Source organism: Coturnix japonica, unplaced genomic scaffold (assembly GCF_054131305.1).
Source record: "Coturnix japonica strain WE unplaced genomic scaffold, WE-NBRP24 Scf214, whole genome shotgun sequence".
Classification (NCBI taxonomy): domain Eukaryota; kingdom Metazoa; phylum Chordata; class Aves; order Galliformes; family Phasianidae; genus Coturnix; species Coturnix japonica.
The window spans coordinates 18,917-39,145 of NW_028189117.1; the positions used below are offsets into that span (position 1 = coordinate 18,917).

The 20,229-nt window shown below is 53.1% G+C and overlaps 1 protein-coding gene across 1 annotated transcript in view; it reads right to left on the reverse strand.

Moving 5' to 3' along the window:
- LOC107307398 (potassium-transporting ATPase alpha chain 1-like) overlaps positions 1 to 19,732 on the reverse strand; it is a 28,789-nt gene extending 9,057 nt beyond the window's left edge. Inside the window, exons 1-7 of the mRNA XM_085535888.1 lie at positions 19,708 to 19,732; positions 15,159 to 15,295; positions 13,502 to 13,652; positions 8,918 to 9,086; positions 6,996 to 7,150; positions 4,153 to 4,276; positions 879 to 1,024 (exon numbers count right to left, since the gene is read on the reverse strand). Of these exons, the coding sequence (XP_085392014.1) occupies positions 879 to 1,024; positions 4,153 to 4,276; positions 6,996 to 7,150; positions 8,918 to 9,086; positions 13,502 to 13,652; positions 15,159 to 15,289 (876 nt within the window). The 5' untranslated portion in view covers positions 15,290 to 15,295; positions 19,708 to 19,732. The remainder of the gene's footprint in view (positions 1 to 878; positions 1,025 to 4,152; positions 4,277 to 6,995; positions 7,151 to 8,917; positions 9,087 to 13,501; positions 13,653 to 15,158; positions 15,296 to 19,707) is intronic.
- Positions 19,733 to 20,229: the final 497 nt, after the last annotated feature.

Consider the following 20,229-nt stretch of genomic DNA (forward strand, 5'->3'; position numbering starts at 1 on the left):
GGGGATATGGGGGGATATGGGGGGGTTATGGGGCAGATATGGGGGGATATGGGGGGGATATGGGGGGATATGGGGGTATAGGGAGGGATATGGGGCAGATATGGGGAGATATGGGGGGATATGGGGGGTTATGGGGGGAATATGGGGGGATATGGGGGGATATGGGAAGATATAGGGGGATATGGGGGGATATGGGGGGGTATAGGGAGGGATATGGGGCAGATATGGGGAGATATGGGGGGATATGGGGGGTTATGGGGGGAATATGGGGGGATATGGGGGGATATGGGGTATATAGAGGGGATATGGGGGGATATGGGGGGTTATGGGGCAGATATGGGGGGATATAGGGGGTTATGGGGGGATATGGGGGGATATAGGGAGTTATGGGGGGATATGGGGGGATATAGGGAGTTATGGGGGGATATGGGGGGATATGGGGCAGATATGGGGGGATATAGGGGGTTATGGGGAGATATGGGGGGATATGGGGGTTATGGGGGGATGTGGGGGGATATAGGGGGGATATGGGGGGATATGGGGCAGATATGGGGAGATGCCCTGCAGTTCCGCTGGCGGCCACCAGGTGGCGCAAGTCTCTCTATGGGTTCTCTATCGGAGGACCCTATAGGGGATCTATGGGTTCTCTATGGGGATCTATGGGGATCTATGGGGATCTATGGGGCAGCTATGGGGCAGCTATGGGGCAGCTATAGGGGATCTATGGGGCAGCTATGGGGGATCTATGGGGGATCTATGGGGGATCTATAGGGGATCTATGGTTTCTCTATGGGTTCTCTCTGGGGGATCTATGGGGATCTATGGGGATCTATGGGGATCTATGGGGATCTATGGGGCAGCTATGGGGCGGAGCTCACCCACTGCTGGCCGTAGCTGTCCTGCAGCTCCTGTTGGTGGGTGTCCTCCCAGTGGGGCCGCAGCCCCACACACAGCAGAGGCCACCAGCCCTCCTGGGCCATGGCCACAAAGTAATCGGTGAATCCAGCAAAGGACTGAATGGCACCTATGGGGGGTATGGGGTTATAGGGGGTTATGGGGGGATATGGGGGGGGATATGGGGGGATATGGGGTTATAGGGGGGATATGGGGTTATATGGGGGGGATATGGGGGGGAATAGGGGTTATATGGGGTTATATGGGGTTATAGGGGGGGATATGGGGGGATATGGGGGGATATGGGGTTATATGGGGGGATATGGGGGGATATGGGGGGATATATGGGGTTATAGAGGGGAATATGGGGGAATATGGGGTTATAGGGGGGGATATGGGGTTATATGGGGTTATATGGGTGGATATGGGGGGATATGGGGGGGATACAGGGGGATATGGGGTTATATGGGGGGGATATATGGGGTTATAGGGGGGATATGGGGTTATAGGGGGGGATATAGGGTTATATGGGGTTATATGGGGGTATATGGGGGATTATGGGGGGATATGGGGTTATATGGGGGGTTATAGGGGGTTATAGGGGGGATATGGGGTTATAGGGGGGGGATATGGGGTTATATGTGGGGATATGGGGTTATATGGGGTTATATGGGGTTATAGGGGGGGATATGGGGAGATATGGGGTTATATGGGGGGATATGGGGTTATATGGGGGGATATGGGGGGGATATGGGGTTATAGGGGGGGATACGGGGTTATATGGGGTTATATGGGGGGATATGGGAGGGATATGGGGTTATATGGGGTTATATGGGGTTATAGGGGGGGATATGGGGAGATATGGGGTTATAGGGGGGGATATGGGGTTATATGGGGTTATATGGGGTTATATGGGGTTATATGGGGTTATAGGGGGGGATATGGGGGGGATACAGGGGGGATATGGAGTTATATGAGGGGATATAGGGGGGTTATGGGGAGGTATGGGGTGGATATGGGGTTATAGGGGGGTTATATGGGGGGATATGGGGGGATTTGGGGGGTTATATAGGGTTATATGGGGGGATATGGGGATATGGGATTATATGGGGTTATATGGGGGAATATGGGGGGGATATGGGGTTCTATGGGGTTCTATGGGTCTCTCTGTTTCCCTATGTGTCCCATACCCCCCTATATGGCCCCATGTGTCCCTATATGTCCCCATATGTCCCATATTCCCCTATATGGCCCCATGTGTCCCTATGGGTCCCATAGCCCCCCTATATGGCCCCATATGTCCCATACCCCCCTATATGTCCCCATATGTCCCATAGTCCCCTATCTGGCCCCATGTGTCCCTATGTGTCCCATACCCCCCTATCTGGCCCCATATGTCCCATACCCCCCTATCTGGCCCCATATGTCCCATACCCCCCTATCTGGCCCCATATGTCCCATAGTCCTCTATATGGCCCCATACCCCCCTATATGTCCCTATGGGTCCCATACCCCCCTGTATGGCCCCATGTGTCCCTATGGGTCCCTATGTGTCCCATACCCCCCTATATGTCCCCATATGTCCCATACCCCCCTATATGGCCCCATGTGTCCCTATGGGTCCCTATGGGTCCCTATATGGCCCCATGTGTCCCTATGTGTCCCATACCCCCCTATCTGGCCCCATATGTCCCATACCCCCCTGTATGGCCCCATATGTCCCATACCCCCCTATCTGGCCCCATATGTCTCATAGTCCCCTATATGGCCCCATACCCCCCTATATGTCCCTATGGGTCCCATACCCCCCTGTATGGCCCCATGTGTCCCTATGGGTCCCTATCTGGCCCCATATGTCCCATACCCCCCTGTATGGCCCCATGTGTCCCCATGGGTCCCTATATGGCCCCATATGTCCCTATGGGTCCCTGTATGGCCCCATATGTCCCTATGGGTCCCTGTATGGCCCCATATGTCCCATACCCCCCTGTATGGCCCCATGTGTCCCTATGGGTCCCATACCCCCCTATATGGCCCCATGTGTCCCTATGGGTCCCTATGTGTCCCATACCCCCCTATATGTCCCCATATGTCCCATACCCCCCTATATGGCCCCATACCCCCCTATATGTCCCATACCCCCCTGTATGGCCCCATGTGTCCCTATGGGTCCCATACCCCCCTATATGGCCCCATGTGTCCCTATGGGTCCCTATGTGTCCCATACCCCCCTATATGTCCCCATATGTCCCATACCCCCCTATATGGCCCCATACCCCCCTATATGTCCCATACCCCCCTGTATGGCCCCATGTGTCCCTATGTGTCCCTGTATGGCCCCATATGTCCCTATGTGTCCCTGTATGGCCCCATATGTCCCTATGTGTCCCTGTATGGCCCCATATGTCCCTATGTGTCCCTGTATGGCCCCATATGTCCCTATGGGTCCCTATCTGGCCCCATATGTCCCTATGTGTCCCTGTATGGCCCCATATGTCCCTATGGGTCCCTATCTGGACCCATATGTCCCTATGTGTCCCTGTATGGCCCCATATGTCCCTATGTGTCCCTGTATGGCCCCATATGTCCCTATGGGTCCCTGTATGGCCCCATATGTCCCTATGTGTCCCTGTATGGCCCCATATGTCCCTATGGGTCCCTGTATGGCCCCATATGTCCCTATGTGTCCCTGTATGGCCCCATATGTCCCTATGTGTCCCTGTATGGCCCCATATGTCCCTATGTGTCCCTGTATGGCCCCATATGTCCCTATGTGTCCCTATATGTCCCCATATGTCCCTATGTGTCCCTGTACGGCCCCATATGTCCCTATGGGTCCCTGTATGGCCCCATATGTCCCTATGTGTCCCTGTATGGCCCCATATGTCCCTATGGGTCCCTGTATGGCCCCATATGTCCCTATGTGTCCCTGTATGGCCCCATATGTCCCTATGGGTCCCTATATGGCCCCACGTGTCCCTATGGGTCCCTGTATGGCCCCATGTGTCCCTATATGTCCCTATGGGTCCCATACCCCCTATATGTCCCCATATGTCCCATACCCCCCTATCTGGCCCCATGTGTCCCTATGGGTCCCATACCCCCCTGTATGGCCCCATGTGTCCCTATATGGCCCCATGTGTCCCTATGGGTCCCATACCCCCCCATATGTCCCTATGGGTCCCTATATGTCCCTATGGGTCCCATACCCCCCTGTATGTCCCTATGGGTCCCATACCCCCCTGTACGGCCCCGTACCAATCTGGAAATAGGAATACGCCGCCAGGGGCTCGTTGACCAGCCGGTCCTTACGGGGGTTACGCGGCTTCAGGTGCATGATGTCGCTCTCGGCTCGTTCATAGGCCAGGGACACTGACGGGAACTGGGGGGTGAGGGGGGGATTGGGGTCAGTGGGGGCTATGGGGGCTATGGGGTCAATGGGGGCTATGGGGTCAATGGGGGTATTGGGGTCAATGGGGGCTATGGGGGCTATGGGGTCAATGGGGGTATTGGGGTCAATGGGGGCTATGGGGGCTATGGGGGTATTAGAGTCAGTGGGGGCTATGGGGTCAGTGGGGGTATTGGGGGTATTGGGGTCAATGGGGGCTATGGGGTCAATGGGGCTATGGGGTCAATGGGGGTATTAGGGTTAATGGGGGCTATGGGGGTATTGGGGTCAATGGGGTCAATGGGGGTATTAGGGTCAATGGGGGCTATGGGGTAAATGGGGCTATTAGGGTTAATGGGGTCAATGGGGTCAATGGATCCCTATGGGTCCCTATGGGGTCCCTATGTGTCCCTATATGTCCCTATGTGTCTCTATGGGTCCCTATGTGTCCCTATGTGTCCCTATGGGTCTCTATGGGGTTTCTATGGGTCTCTATGGATCTTTATGGGTCCCTATAGGTCCCTATGTGTCTCTATGGGTCAATCTATGGGTCGCTATGGGGTTTCTATGGGTCTCACGATGTCGGTGCAGAGCTCGATGAACAGGATGGTGATGCAGCCCATGTATCCCTATGTATCCCTATCTATCCCTATGGGTCTCTATGTGTCTCTATGGGTCTCTATGGGTCAATCTATGGGTCGCTGTGGGTCTCACGATGTCGGTGCAGAGCTCGATGAACAGGATGGTGATGCAGCCCAGGGGCAGGGGGTCTATGGGTCCCTATGGATCCCTATGGGGCAGGCAGTGTATCTATGGGTCTCTATGTGTCTCTATGGGTCGCTATGGGGTGTCTATGGGTCTCACGATGTCGGTGCAGAGCTCGATGAACAGGATGGTGATGCAGCCCATGGATCCCTATGTATCCCTATGGGTCCCTATGGGTCTCTATGGGTCCCTATGGGGTTTCTATGGGTCCCTATGGGTCTCTATGTGTCCCTATGGGTCTCTATGGGTCAATCTATGGGTCGCTGTGGGTCTCACGATGTCGGTGCAGAGCTCGATGAACAGGATGGTGATGCAGCCCAGGGGCAGGGGGTCTATGGGTCCCTATGGGTCAATCTATGTGTATCTATGGGTCTCTATGGGTCAATCTATGGGTCGCTGTGGGTCTCATGATGTCGGTGCAGAGCTTGATGAACAGGATGGTGATGCAGCCCAGGGGCAGGGGGTCTATGGGTCCCTATGGGTCCCTATGTGTCCCTATATGTCCCTATGGGTCTCTATGGGTCAATCTATGGGTCGCTGTGGGTCTCACGATGTCGGTGCAGAGCTCGATGAACAGGATGGTGATGCAGCCCAGGGGCAGGGGGTCTATGGGTCCCTATGGATCCCTATGGGGCAGGCAGTGTATCTATGTGTATCTATGTGTATCTATGGGTCAATCTATGGGTCGCTATGGGTCCCTATGGGTCTCTATGGGTCTCTATGGGTCTCTATGGGTCAATCTATGGGTCTCACGATGTCGGTGCAGAGCTCGATGAACAGGATGGTGATGCAGCCCAGGGGCAGGGGGTCTATGGGTCCCTATGTATCCCTATGGGTCCCTATGGGTCCCTATGGGTCTCTATGGGTCTCTATGGGTCCCTATGTGTCCCTATGTATCCCTATATGTCTCTATGGGTCCCTATGTATCCCTATAGGTCCCTATGGGTCTCTATGGGTCGCTATGGGTCGCTGTGGGTCTCACGATGTCGGTGCAGAGCTCGATGAACAGGATGGTGATGCAGCCCATGGATCCCTATGTATCCCTATGGGTCCCTATGGGTCTCTATGGGTCCCTATGGGGTTTCTATGGGTCCCTATGGGTCTCTATGTGTCCCTATGGGTCTCTATGGGTCAATCTATGGGTCGCTGTGGGTCTCACGATGTCGGTGCAGAGCTCGATGAACAGGATGGTGATGCAGCCCAGGGGCAGGGGGTCTGTGGGTCCCTATGGGTCTCTATGTGTCCCTATGGGTCCCTATAGGTCCCTATGTGTCCCTATGGGTCCCTATGGGTCTCTATGGGTCGCTATGGGGTGTCTATGGGTCTCACGATGTCGGTGCAGAGCTCGATGAACAGGATGGTGATGCAGCCCATGTATCCCTATGTATCCCTATCTATCCCTATCTATCCCTATGGATCCCTATGTGTCCCTATGTGTCCCTATGGGTCTCTATGGGTCTCTATGGGTCAATCTATGGGTCGCTGTGGGTCTCACGATGTCGGTGCAGAGCTCGATGAACAGGATGGTGATGCAGCCCAGGGGCAGGGGGTCTATGGGTCCCTATGGGTCAATCTATGTGTATCTATGTGTATCTATGGGTCCCTATGGGTCTCTATGGGTCTCTATGTGTCCCTATGGGTCCCTATGGGGTCTCTATGGGTCCCTATGGGTCCCTATGTGTCCCTATGTGTCCCTATGGGTCCCTATGTGTCCCTATGTGTCCCTATGGGTCCCTATGTATCCCTATATGTCTCTATGGGTCTCTATGGGTCCCTATAGGTCTCTATGGGTCCCTATGGGTCTCTATGGGTCCCTATATGTCTCTATGGGTCTCTATGGATCTCTATGGATCCCTATGTGTCTCTATGGGTCTCTATGGATCTCTATGTGTCTCTATGGATCCCTATGGGTCTCTATGGGTCGCTATGGGGTTTCTATGGGTCTCACGATGTCGGTGCAGAGCTCGATGAACAGGATGGTGATGCAGCCCAGGGGCAGGGGGACGCTGGCCGTGATGTAGATGAGATACGGGGTGAGCTCGGGGATGTTCTTGGTCAGCGTGTACGCGATCGACTTCTTGAGGTTGTCGAAGATCAGACGGCCTGGAATATATGGGGCAGGAAATGGGGGTCAGACCCATAGAGACACATAGAGACACATAGAGACACATAGGGACCCATAGGGACACATAGGGACACATAGGGACACATGGGGACCCATAGGGACCCATAGAGACACATAGGGACACATAGAGACACATTGGGACCCATAGAGACACATAGAGACCCCATAGAGACCCATAGGGACACATTGGGACACATAGAGACCCATAGAGACACATTGGGACCCATAGAGACACATAGACACCCCATAGAGACCCATAGGGACACATAGGGACACATAGGGACACATAGGGACCCCACAGAGACCCATAGAGACCCCGTACACCCCATAGAGACCCATAGAGACCCCATAGGGACCCTATATACCCCATAGGGACCCTATATACCCCATAGGGACACCATATACCCCATAGAGACCCACATAGACCCATAGAGACCCCATAGACCCCATAGAGACCCACATAGACCCCACATAGACCCATAGGAACACATAGAGACCCATAGAGACCCCATAGAGACCCCATAGAGACCCACATAGACCCATAGGAACACATAGAGACCCCATAGTGACCCATTGAGACCCACATAGACCCCACATAGACCCATAGGAACACATAGAGACCCCATAGGAACACATAGAGACCCCATAGAGACCCATAGAGACCCATAGTGACCCCATAGAGACCCACACAGACCCATAGAGACCCACAGAGACCCACATAGACCCATAGAGCCCCATAGAGACCCACAGAGCCCCATAGACCCCATAGAGCCCCATAGAGACCCATAGAGACCCATAGACCCCATAGAGACCCATTGAGACCCCATAGACCCCATAGAGACCCATAGAGACCCCATAGAGACCCATAGAGACCCATAGAGACCCCATAGAGACCCACAGACCCCATAGAGACCCATAGAGACCCCATAGAGACCCATAGAGACCCCATAGACCCCATAGAGAACCATAGACCCCATAGAGACCCCACAGAGACCCACATAGACCCATAGAGCCCCATAGAGACCCATAGAGCCCCATAGACCCCATAGAGACCCACAGAGACCCCATAGAGACCCATAGAGACTTCACATAGACCCACATAGACCCCATAGAGACCCACAGACCCCACAGAGACTCCATAGAGCCCCATAGAGACCCATAGAGACCCATAGAGACCCATACACCCCATATAGACCCATAGAGACCCATATAGACCCCATAGAGACCCATAGAGACCCCATAGAGACCCATATAGACCCATAGAGACCCCATAGAGACCCCACATAGACCCATAGAGACCCACATAGACCCCATATAGAACCCCATAGAGACCCCATAGAGACCCATAGAGCCCCATAGACACCCCATAGCCCCCCATAGTGTCCCATAGAGCCCCATAGAGACCCATAGAGACCCATAGACTCCATAGAAACCCCATAGAGACCCATAGAGACCCCATAGAGCCCCATAGATACCCATAGAGCCCCATAGAGACCCATAGACCCCATAGAGACCCCATAGAGACCCCATAGAGACCCATAGAGACCCCATAGACCCCATAGAGACCCCATAGAGCCCCATAGAGACCCCATATAGACCCACATAGACCCCACATAGACCCATAGGAACACACAGAGACCCCATAGAGACCCACAGAGACCCCCATAGACCCCATATAGAACCCCATAGAGACCCCATAGAGCCCCATAGAGCCCCATAGAGCCCCATAGAGCCCCATAACCGACCCTGCTCCACTCCGGTGACGATGGAGGCGAAGTTGTCGTCCAATAGGATCATGTCGGCCGCGTTCTTGGCGGCGTCGGAGCCAGCGATGCCCATCGCGACCCCAATGTCGGCCTTCTTTAGGGCCGGGGAGTCATTGACCCCATCACCCGTCACGGCCACTATGGCGCCCTATAGGATCAATGGGGTAATGGGGTCAATGGGGGCTGTGAGGGTATTGGGGTCAATGGGGGCTATGGGGGCTATGGGGGTACTGGGGTCAATGGGGGTAATGGGGGTATTGGGGTCAATGGGGTCAATGGGGGCTATGGTGGCTATGGGGGTATTGGGGTCAATGGGGGCTATGGGGGTATTGGGGTCAATGGAGTCAATGGGGGCTATGGGGGTATTGGGGTCTATGGGGGTATTGGGGTCAATGGGGGCTATGGGGGTATTGGGGTCAATGGGGGTATTGGGGTCTATGGGGCCAATGGGGTCAATGGGGGTATTGGGGTCTATGGGGTCTATGGGGGTATTGGGGTCCCATGGCCACCCCAATGTCGGCCTTCTTTAGGGCCGGGGAGTCATTGACCCCATCACCCGTCACAGCCACTATGGCGCCCTATAGGATCAATGGGGCAATGGGGTCAATGGGGGCTATGGGGGTATTGGGGTCAATGGGGGCTATGGGGTCTATGGGGTCTATGGGGGTATTGGGGTCTATGGGGTCAATGGGGTCTATGGGGTCTATGGGGTCTATGGGGGTATTGGGGTCCCATGGCCACCCCAATGTCGGCCTTTTTTAGGGCCGGGGAGTCATTGACCCCATCACCCGTCACGGCCACTATGGCGCCCTATAGGATCAATGGGGCAATGGGGTCAATGGGGTCAATGGGGGCAATGGGGGTATTGGGTTCAATGGGGTCAATGGGGGTATTGGGGTCAATGGGGGTATTGGGATCAATGGAGGCAATGGGGTCAATGTGTCCCTATGTGTCCCTATGGGTCCCTATGTGTCTCTATGGGTCTCTATGGGTCCTTATGGGTCCCTATGGGGTCCCTATGTGTCCCTATGGATCCTTATGGGTCCCTATGGGGTCCCTATGTGTCCCTATGGATCTCTATGGGGTCTCTATGGGGTCTCTATGTATCCCTATGGGTCTCTATGTGTCTCTATGGTTCCCTATTAATCCCTATGGATTGCAATGAGTCCTCCGAGCCGCTAGGGGGCGCTCTATTAATCTCTATGGGTCCCTATGGTATCTCTATGTATCTCTATGTGTCTCTATGGGTCCCTATGTGTCTCTATGGGTTCCTATGTATCTCTATGGGTCCCTATGGGGTCTCTATGGGCTCTATAGGGCTCTATGGGGTCCTTATGTGTCCCTATGGGTCTCTATGTGTCCCTATGGAATCTCTATGGGGTCCCTATTGATCTCTATGTGTCCCTATGTGTCTCTATGGGTCCCTATGTATCTCTATGTGTCCCTATGTATCTCTATGTGTCTCTATGGGTCCCTATGTGTCTCTATGGGGTCCCTATTGATCTCTATGTATCTCTATAGGTCTCTATAGGGTCCCTATGTGTCCCTATGTAATCTCTATGGGGTCCCTATTGATCTCTATGTGTCCCTATGGGTCTCTATGTGTCCCTATGGGTCTCTATGGGGTCCCTATTGATCTCTATGTGTCCCTATGGGTCTCTATGGGGTCCCTATGTATCTCTATGTGTCTCTATGTGTCCCTATGTGTCTCTATGGTTCCCTATTAATCCCTATGGATTGCAATGAGTCCTCCGAGCCGCTAGGGGGCGCTCTATTGATCTCTATTAATCTCTATGTGTCCCTATTTATCCCTATGGTATCTCTATGTATCTCTATGTGTCCCTGTGGGTCCCTATGGGTCTCTATGGGTCCCTATGGGTCCCTATGGGTCCCTATGGGTCTCTATGGGATCTCTATGTGTCTCTATGGGTCCCTATGGGGTCTCTATGGGTCACTATGGGGTCCCTATTGGTCCCTATTGATCTCTATGGGTCTCTATGGGGTCTCTATGGGTCCCTATGTGTCCCTATGGGTCTCTATTAATCCCTATGGATTGCAATGAGTCCTCCGAGCCGCTAGGGGGCGCTCTATTAATCTCTATGGGTCCCTATGGTATCTCTATGTGTCTCTATGTGTCCCTATGGGTCTCTATGGGTCCCTATGTATCTCTACGGGTCTCAATGGGCTCTATAGGGCTTTATGGGGTCCTTATGTGTCCCTATGTGTCTCTATGGGTCTCTATGTGTCCCTATGGAATCTCTATGGGGTCCCTATTGATCTCTATGTGTCTCTATGGTTCCCTATTAATCCCTATGAATTGCAATGAGTCCTCCGAGCCGCTAGGGGGCGCTCTATTGATCTCTATTAATCTCTATGTGTCCCTATTTATCCCTATGGGATCTCTATGTATCTCTATGTGTCCCTGTGGGTCCCTATGGGTCTCTATGTGTCCCTGTGGGTCTCTATGTGTCTCTATGGGTCCCTATGGGGTCTCTATGGGTCTCTATGGGGTCTCTATGGGTCTCTATGTGTCCCTATGGAATCTCTATGGGGTCCCTATGGGTCCCTACGTGTCTCTATGGGTCTCTATTAATCCCTATGGATTGCAATGAGTCCTCCGAGCCGCTAGGGGGCGCTCTATTAATCTCTATGGGTCCCTATGGTATCTCTATGTATCTCTATGGGTCTCTATGGGTCCCTATGTATCTCTATGGGTCTCTATGGGCTCTATAGGGCTTTATGGGGTCCTTATGTGTCCCTATGTGTCCCTATGTGTCTCTATGGGTCTCTATGTGTCCCTATGTAATCTCTATGGGGTCCCTATTGATCTCTATGTGTCCCTATGTGTCTCTATGGGTCTCTATGTGTCCCTATGTAATCTCTATGGGGTCCCTATTGATCTCTATGTGTCCCTATGTGTCTCTATGGGGTCCCTATTGATCTCTGTGTCTCTATGGGTCCCTATGTGTCTCTATGGGGTCCCTATGTGTCTCTATGGGGTCCCTATTGATCTCTATGTATCTCTATAGGTCTCTATAGGGTCCCTATGTGTCCCTATGTAATCTCTATGGGGTCCCTATTGATCTCTATGTGTCCCTATGGGTCTCTATGGGGTCCCTATTGATCTCTATGTGTCTCTATGGGTCCCTATGTGTCTCTATGGGTCCCTATGTGTCTCTATGGGGTCCCTATTGATCTCTATGTGTCCCTATGTGTCTCTATGGGGTCTCTATGGGTCCCTATGTGTCTCTATGTGTCCCTATGGGTCTCTATGTGTCTCTATGGGTCCCTATGTGTCTCTATGTGTCTCTATGGGTCCCTATGTGTCTCTATGGGGTCCCTATGTATCTCTATGGGTCCCTATTGATCTCTATGTGTCCCTATGTGTCTCTATGGGTCTCTATGTGTCCCTATGTAATCTCTATGGGGTCCCTATTGATCTCTATGTGTCCCTATGTGTCTCTATGGGGTCCCTATTGATCTCTATGTGTCCCTATGTGTCTCTATGGGGTCCCTATTGATCTCTGTGTCTCTATGGGTCCCTATGTGTCTCTATGGGGTCCCTATGTGTCTCTATGGGGTCCCTATTGATCTCTATGTATCTCTATAGGTCTCTATAGGGTCCCTATGTGTCCCTATGTAATCTCTATGGGGTCCCTATTGATCTCTATGTGTCCCTATGGGTCTCTATGGGGTCCCTATTGATCTCTATGTGTCTCTATGGGTCCCTATGTGTCTCTATGGGTCCCTATGTGTCTCTATGGGGTCCCTATTGATCTCTATGTGTCCCTATGTGTCTCTATGGGGTCTCTATGGGTCCCTATGTGTCTCTATGTGTCCCTATGGGTCTCTATGTGTCTCTATGGGTCTCTATGGGTCCCTATGTGTCTCTATGTGTCTCTATGGGTCCCTATGTGTCTCTATGGGGTCCCTATGTATCTCTATGGGTCCCTATGTGTCTCTATGTGTCTCTATGGGGTCCCTATGTATCTCTATGGGTCCCTATGTGTCCCTATGGGTCCCTATGTGTCTCTATGGGTCCCTATGGGTCTCTATGTGTCTCTATGGGTCCCTATGGGTCTCTATAAGTCCCTATGGGTCCCTATGGGTCCCTATGGGGTCTCTATGGGTCACTATGGGGTCCCTATTGATCTCTATGTGTCCCTATGTATCTCTATGTGTCCCTATGTGTCCCTATGTGTCCCTATGGGTCCCTATGGGTCCCTATGTGTCTCTATGGGTCCCTATGGGTCTCTATGTGTCCCTATGGGTCCCTATGGGTCCCTATGGGTCTCTATGGGGTCCCTATGGGTCTCTATGGGTCCCTATGGGTCTCTATGGGTCCCTATGGGTCTCTATGTGTCTCTATGGGTCTCTATGGGTCCCTATGGGTCTCTATGGGTCCCTATGTGTCTCTATGTGTCCCTATGGGTCTCTATGGGGTTTCTATGGGGTCCCTATGGGTCTCTATGGGGTTTCTATGTGTCCCTATGTGTCTCTATGTGTCTCTATGGGTCCCTATGTGTCTCTATGGGGTCCCTATGTGTCCCTCTGTCTCTGTACCAGTTTCTGGCAGCTCTCCACGATGACCAGTTTCTGTTGTGGCGACGTCCTGGCAAACACCATTTCCGGGTGTTCCCTCAGCGCCGCCTCCAGCGCTTCCGGTGTCATGGCGGCCAGCTCCGCCCCCGTCACCACCCGAGCCCGGGCCTGGCTGCAAAGGAAGTGGAGGAGGGGGAGGTTACTTCCGGCTTCCGGTTTGGAGCCACTTCCGGTGTGGGGGGTACATCCGGTGTAGAGCACACTTCCGGTGTGGAGCTACATCCGGTGTGGAGCTGCTTCCGGTGTGGACTCACTTCCGGTGTGGACTCACTTCCGGTGTGGACTCACTTCCGGGATGGACTCACTTCCGGTATGGACACAAACCCAGCTCGGCCCCACACCTCCATTCTACACCCCCCCCCCATATCGCGATATAACCCCTGATATCGCGATATAACCCTCCTATATCGCGATATATTCCCCATATCTCAATATATCCCCCCCATATCGCGATATCCCCCCATATCCCCCCATATCCCCCCATATCCCCCCTATATCCCCATATATCCCCCCATATCCCCCCAATATCCCCCCATATCCGCCCTATAACCCCATATATCCCCATATAACCCCATATAACCCCATATAACCCCATATATCCCCATATAACCCCATATAACCCCATATAACCCCATATAACCCCATATCCCCCCATATAACCCCATATAACCCCATATCCCCCCATACCCCCTCATATCCCCCCCATATCCCCCCATATCCGCCCTATAACCCCATATAACCCCATATAACCCCATATATCTCCCCATATCCCCCCATACAACCCCTTGTAACACCTATATAACCCTATATATCTCCCATATAACCCCATATAACCCCATATATCCCCATATCCCCCCATATAACCCCATATAGCCCCATATATCCCCTTATAACCCCATATGACCCCATATAACCCCATATTGCTATATATCCCCCCCATATTGCGATATATCCCCCCCATATCGCGATATATCCCCCCATATCCCCCCAATATCCCCATATATCCCCCCATATCCCCCCAATATCCCCCCATATCCTCCCTATAACCCCATATAACCCCATATAACCCCATATATCCCCCCATATCCCCCCATATAGCCCCTTGTAACACCTATATAACCCTATATATCTCCCATATAACCCTATAACCCCCATATAACCCCATATCCCCCCATATAACCCCATATAACCCCATATAACCCCATATAACCCCCATATAACCCCATATCCCCCCATATAACCCCATATAACCCCATATAATCCCATATATCCCCATATAACCCCATATAACCCCATATAACCCCCATATAACCCCATATAACCCCATATCCCCCCATATAACCCCATATCCCTCCATATAACCCCATATCCCCCCATATAACCCCATATAACCCCATATAACCCCATATAACCCCATATAACCCCATATATCCCCTTATAACCCCATATAACCCCATATAACCCCATACATTCCCCCATATCCCCCCATATAACCCCATATAACCCCATATCCCCCCATATAACCCCATATATCCCCCCATATAACCCCATATAACCTCATATCCCCCCATATAACCCCATATAACCCCATATAACCCCATATAACCCCATATCTCACCCTGGCTGTACACTCTCTATGGGGATCCTGAGTCTGGCCGCCACCTCATCCGGGGTCTCGCTGCCCTCCGAGATGATCCCGACCGACGCCGCGATCGCCTTCGCCGTTATGGGGTGATCCCCCGTCACCATGATCACCTGTGGGGCACATAGGGACACATAGGGACACATAGGGACACATAGGGACACATAGGGACACATAGAGACCCATAGAGACACATAGGGACACATAGGGACACATAGGGACACATAGAGACCCATAGAGACACATAGGGACACATAGGGACACATAGAGACCCCATAGGGACACATAGGGACACATAGGGACCCATAGAGACACATAGAGACCCATAGGGACACATAGGGACCCATAGAGACACATAGGGACACATAGGGACCCATAGAGACCCATAGGGACACATAGGGACACATAGGGCCCCATAGGGACACATAGCGACCCATAGGGACCCATAGGGACCCATAGGGACACATAGGGACACATAGAGACACATAGGGACACATAGGGACCCATAGGGACACATAGCGACCCATAGGGACCCATAGAGACCCATAGGGACCCATAGGGACACACAGGGACACATAGGGACACATAGGGACACATAGGGATCCATAGGGACACATAGGGACACATAGGGACACATAGAGACACATAGGGACCCATAGGGACACATAGAGACACATAGGGACACATAGGGACACATAGGGACACATAGGGACCCATAGGGACACATAGGGACACATAGAGACACATAGGGACCCATAGGGACACATAGAGACACATAGGGACACATAGGGACACATAGGGACCCATAGGGACACATAGCGACCCATAGGGACCCATAGAGACCCATAGGGACCCATAGGGACACACAGGGACACATAGGGACACATAGGGACACATAGGGATCCATAGGGACACATAGGGACACATAGGGACACATAGGGACCCATAGGGACACATAGCGACCCATAGGGACCCATAGAGACCCATAGGGACCCATAGGGACACACAGGGACACATAGGGACACATAGGGACCCATAGGGACACATAGGGATCCATAGGGACACATAGGGACACATAGGGACACATAGGGACCCATAGAGACCCATAGGGACCCATAGGGACACACAGGGACACATAGGGACACATAGGGACACATAGGGACCCATAGGGACACATAGGGATCCATAGGGACCCATAGGGACCCATAGAGACACATAGGGACACATAGGGACACATAGGGACACATAGGGACACATAGGGACACATAGGGATCCATAGGGACACATAGGAACACATAGAGACACATAGGGACACATAGGGACCCATAGGGACACATAGGGACACATTGGGACACATAGAGACACATAGGGACACATAGGGACCCATAGGGACACATAGAGACACATAGAGTCATATAGGGACACATAGAGACCCACAGGGGCCCATATGGGGGTTATGGGGTGATCCCCCGTCACCATGATCACCTGTGGGGCACACAGGGACACAATGAGACACATAGGGACCCATAGGGACACATAGGGACACATAGAGACACATTGGGACACATAGGGACACATAGAGACCCATAGGGACACATAGAGACCCATAGAGACCCATAGAGATCCATAGGGAACCATAGAGACCCATAAAGACCCATAGGGACCCATAGAGACATATAGAGATCCCATAGGGATCCATAGGGACCCATAGAGACATATAGAGATCCCATAGGGATCCATAGGGACCCATAGAGACCCATAGGGACACATAGGGACCCATAGGGACATATTGGGACCCATAGGGTCCATAGAGACCGATAGGGACACATAGAGACCCATAGGGACCCCATAGGGACCCATAGAGACCCATAGAGACCCCACAGGGACACATAGGGACACATAGAGACACATAGGGACACATAGAGACACATAGGGACACATAGAGACCCCATAGAGACCCATAGAGACATATAGAGATCCCATAGGGATCCATAGAGACCCCATAGAGACCCATAGGGACCCATAGGGACCCCATAGGGCCCCATAGAGACCCACAGAGACCCCATAGGGACCCATAGAGACCCATAGAGACATATAGAGATCCCATAGGGACCCATAGAGACCCATAGGGACACATAGAGACCCATAAAGACCCATAGGGACCCATAGAGACATATAGAGATCCCATAGGGATCCATAGAGACCCCACAGAGACCCATAGGGACCCACAGAGATCCATAGGGACACATAGAGACCCATAGAGACACATAAGGACACATAGGGAGACATTGGGACCCATAGAGACCCATAGAGACCCCATAGGGACAAATAGGGAGACACTGTGACCCATATAGGGTCACATAGAGACCCATAGAGACACATACAGACCCATAGGGACCCATAGAGACCCATAACCCCCCCCCTGCCCTTGATCTCCCCCCATAACCCCCACATAACCCCCTCAAACCCCCCCATAACCCCCATAAACCCCCCTATAAACCCCCCTATAAGCCCCATATCCTCCCCATATGCCCCTATAACCCCCCATATCCCCCCATTACCCCCTATATCCCCCCATATCCCCCTATAACCCCCTATATCCCCCTATAACCCCTCATATCCCCCCATATCCCCCCTATATCCCCCCTATAACCCCCCATATCCCCCCATATCCCCCCATAACCCCCCCATACCCCCCCATTACCCCCTCATACCCCCCCATATCCCCCCTATCTCCCCCATAACCCCCCATATCCCCCCATAACCCACCCCATAACCCCCCCAGCCCCACATATGAACCCACCCTGATCCCGGCTGTCCTACACTTGAGCCCCCATTATAACCCCCATATCCCCCTATAACCCCCCATATCCCCATATCCCCACCATATCCCCCTATATCCCCCTATAACCCCTCATATCGCCCCATATCCCCCCTATATCCCCCCATATCCCCCCATATCCCCCATAAACCCCCCTATAAGCCCCATATCCCCCCATATCCCCCCATAAACCCCCCATATCCCCCCATTTCCCCACATATCCCCATATAACCCCACATATCCCCATATAACCCCCCATATCCCCATATAACCCCCCATATCCCCCCCATAACCCCCCCATCTCCCCCCATATCCCCCCATATCCCCCTATAACCCCCCATATCCCCCCTATATCCCCCTATATCCCCCATATCCCCCCATATCCCCCTATAACCCCCTATATCCCCCTATAACCCCCCATATCCCCCCTATATCCCCCTATCCCCTATAACCCCCCATATCCCCCTATAACCCCCTATATCCCCCTATATCCCCCCATACCCCCTATATCCCCCTATATCCCCCTATAACCCCCCATATCCCCCCATATCCCCCCTATATCCCCCTAAACCCCTCATATCCCCCCATACCCCCCATATCCCCCCATATCCACCCTATCTCCCCCCATAACCCCCCATATCCCCCTATAACCCCCCATATCCCCCCTATACCCCCCATATCCCCCCATATCCCCCCATAGCCCCCCATATCCCCCCTATCTCCCCCCATAACCCCCCATATCCCCCCTATAACCCCCCATATCCCCCCATATCCCCCCTATAACCCCCATATCCCCCCCTATACCCCCCATATCCCCCATAACCCCCTATAACCCCCCATATCCCCCCCATATCCCCCTATAACCCCCCATATCCCCCCATACCCCCCTATATCCCCCCATATCCCCCCTATATCCCCCTATAACCCCCCATATCCCCCCATATCCCCACTATAACCCCCCATATCCCCCCTATAACCCCCCATATCCCCCCTATCCCCCCTATAACCCCCCATATCCCCCCATATCCCCTATAAACCCCCCTATAAGCCCCATATCCCCCCTATACCCCCCCATATCCCCCCATATCCCCCCTATCTCCCCCATATCCCCCTATAACCCCCCATATCCCCCCATATCCCCCCTATAACCCCCCATATCCCCCCTATATCCCCCTATATCCCCCCATATCCCCCTTATATCCCCCCTATAACCCCCCATATCCCCCCATATCCCCCCCATATCCCCACATATCCCCCTATAACCCCCCATAAACCCCCCATATCCCCCCATATCCCCCCATATCCCCCCTATATCCCCCCATATCCCCCCTATATACCCCTATAAGCCCCCATCTCCCCCCATATCCCCCTATATCCCCCCATATCCCCCCTATCTCCCCCCATAACCCCCATATCCCCCCATAACCCACCCCATATCCCCCCAGCCCCACATATGAACCCACCCTGATCCCGGCCGTCCTACACTTGAGCCCCCATTATAACCCCCATATCCCCCTATAACCCCCCATATCCCCCCCATATCCCCCCTATAACCCCCCATATCCCCCCATATCCCCCCATAACCCCCCCATATCCCCCCATTACCCCCTCATACCCCCCCATATCCCCCCTATCTCCCCCATAACCCCCCATATCCCCCCATAACCCACCCCATAACCCCCCCAGCCCCACATATGAACCCACCCTGATCCCTGCCGTCCTACACTTGAGCACCCATTATAACCCCCATCTCCCCCTATAACCCCCATATCCCCCCATATCCCCCCTATATCCCCCCATATCCCCTTTATATCCCCCTATAACCCCTCATATCCCCCATATCCCCCCTATATCCCCCCATATCCCCCCATATCCCCCATAACCCCCCTATATCCCCCCATATCCCCCTATAACCCCCCATATCCCCCCATATTCCCCATATCCCCCCATAACCCCCTCAAACCCCCCCATAACCCCCATAAACCCCCCTATAAGCCCCCCATCTCCCCCCATATCCCCTATAACCCCCCATATCCCCCCTATATCCCCCTATAACCCCTCATATCCCCCCATATCCCCCCTATATCCCCATATCCCCCCCTATAACCCCCCATATCCCCCATTACCCCCTTATACCCCCCTATATCCCCCCATAACCCCCCATATCCCCCCATATTCCCCCCATATCCTCCTATATCCCCCCATATCCCCCCTATCTCCCCCCAT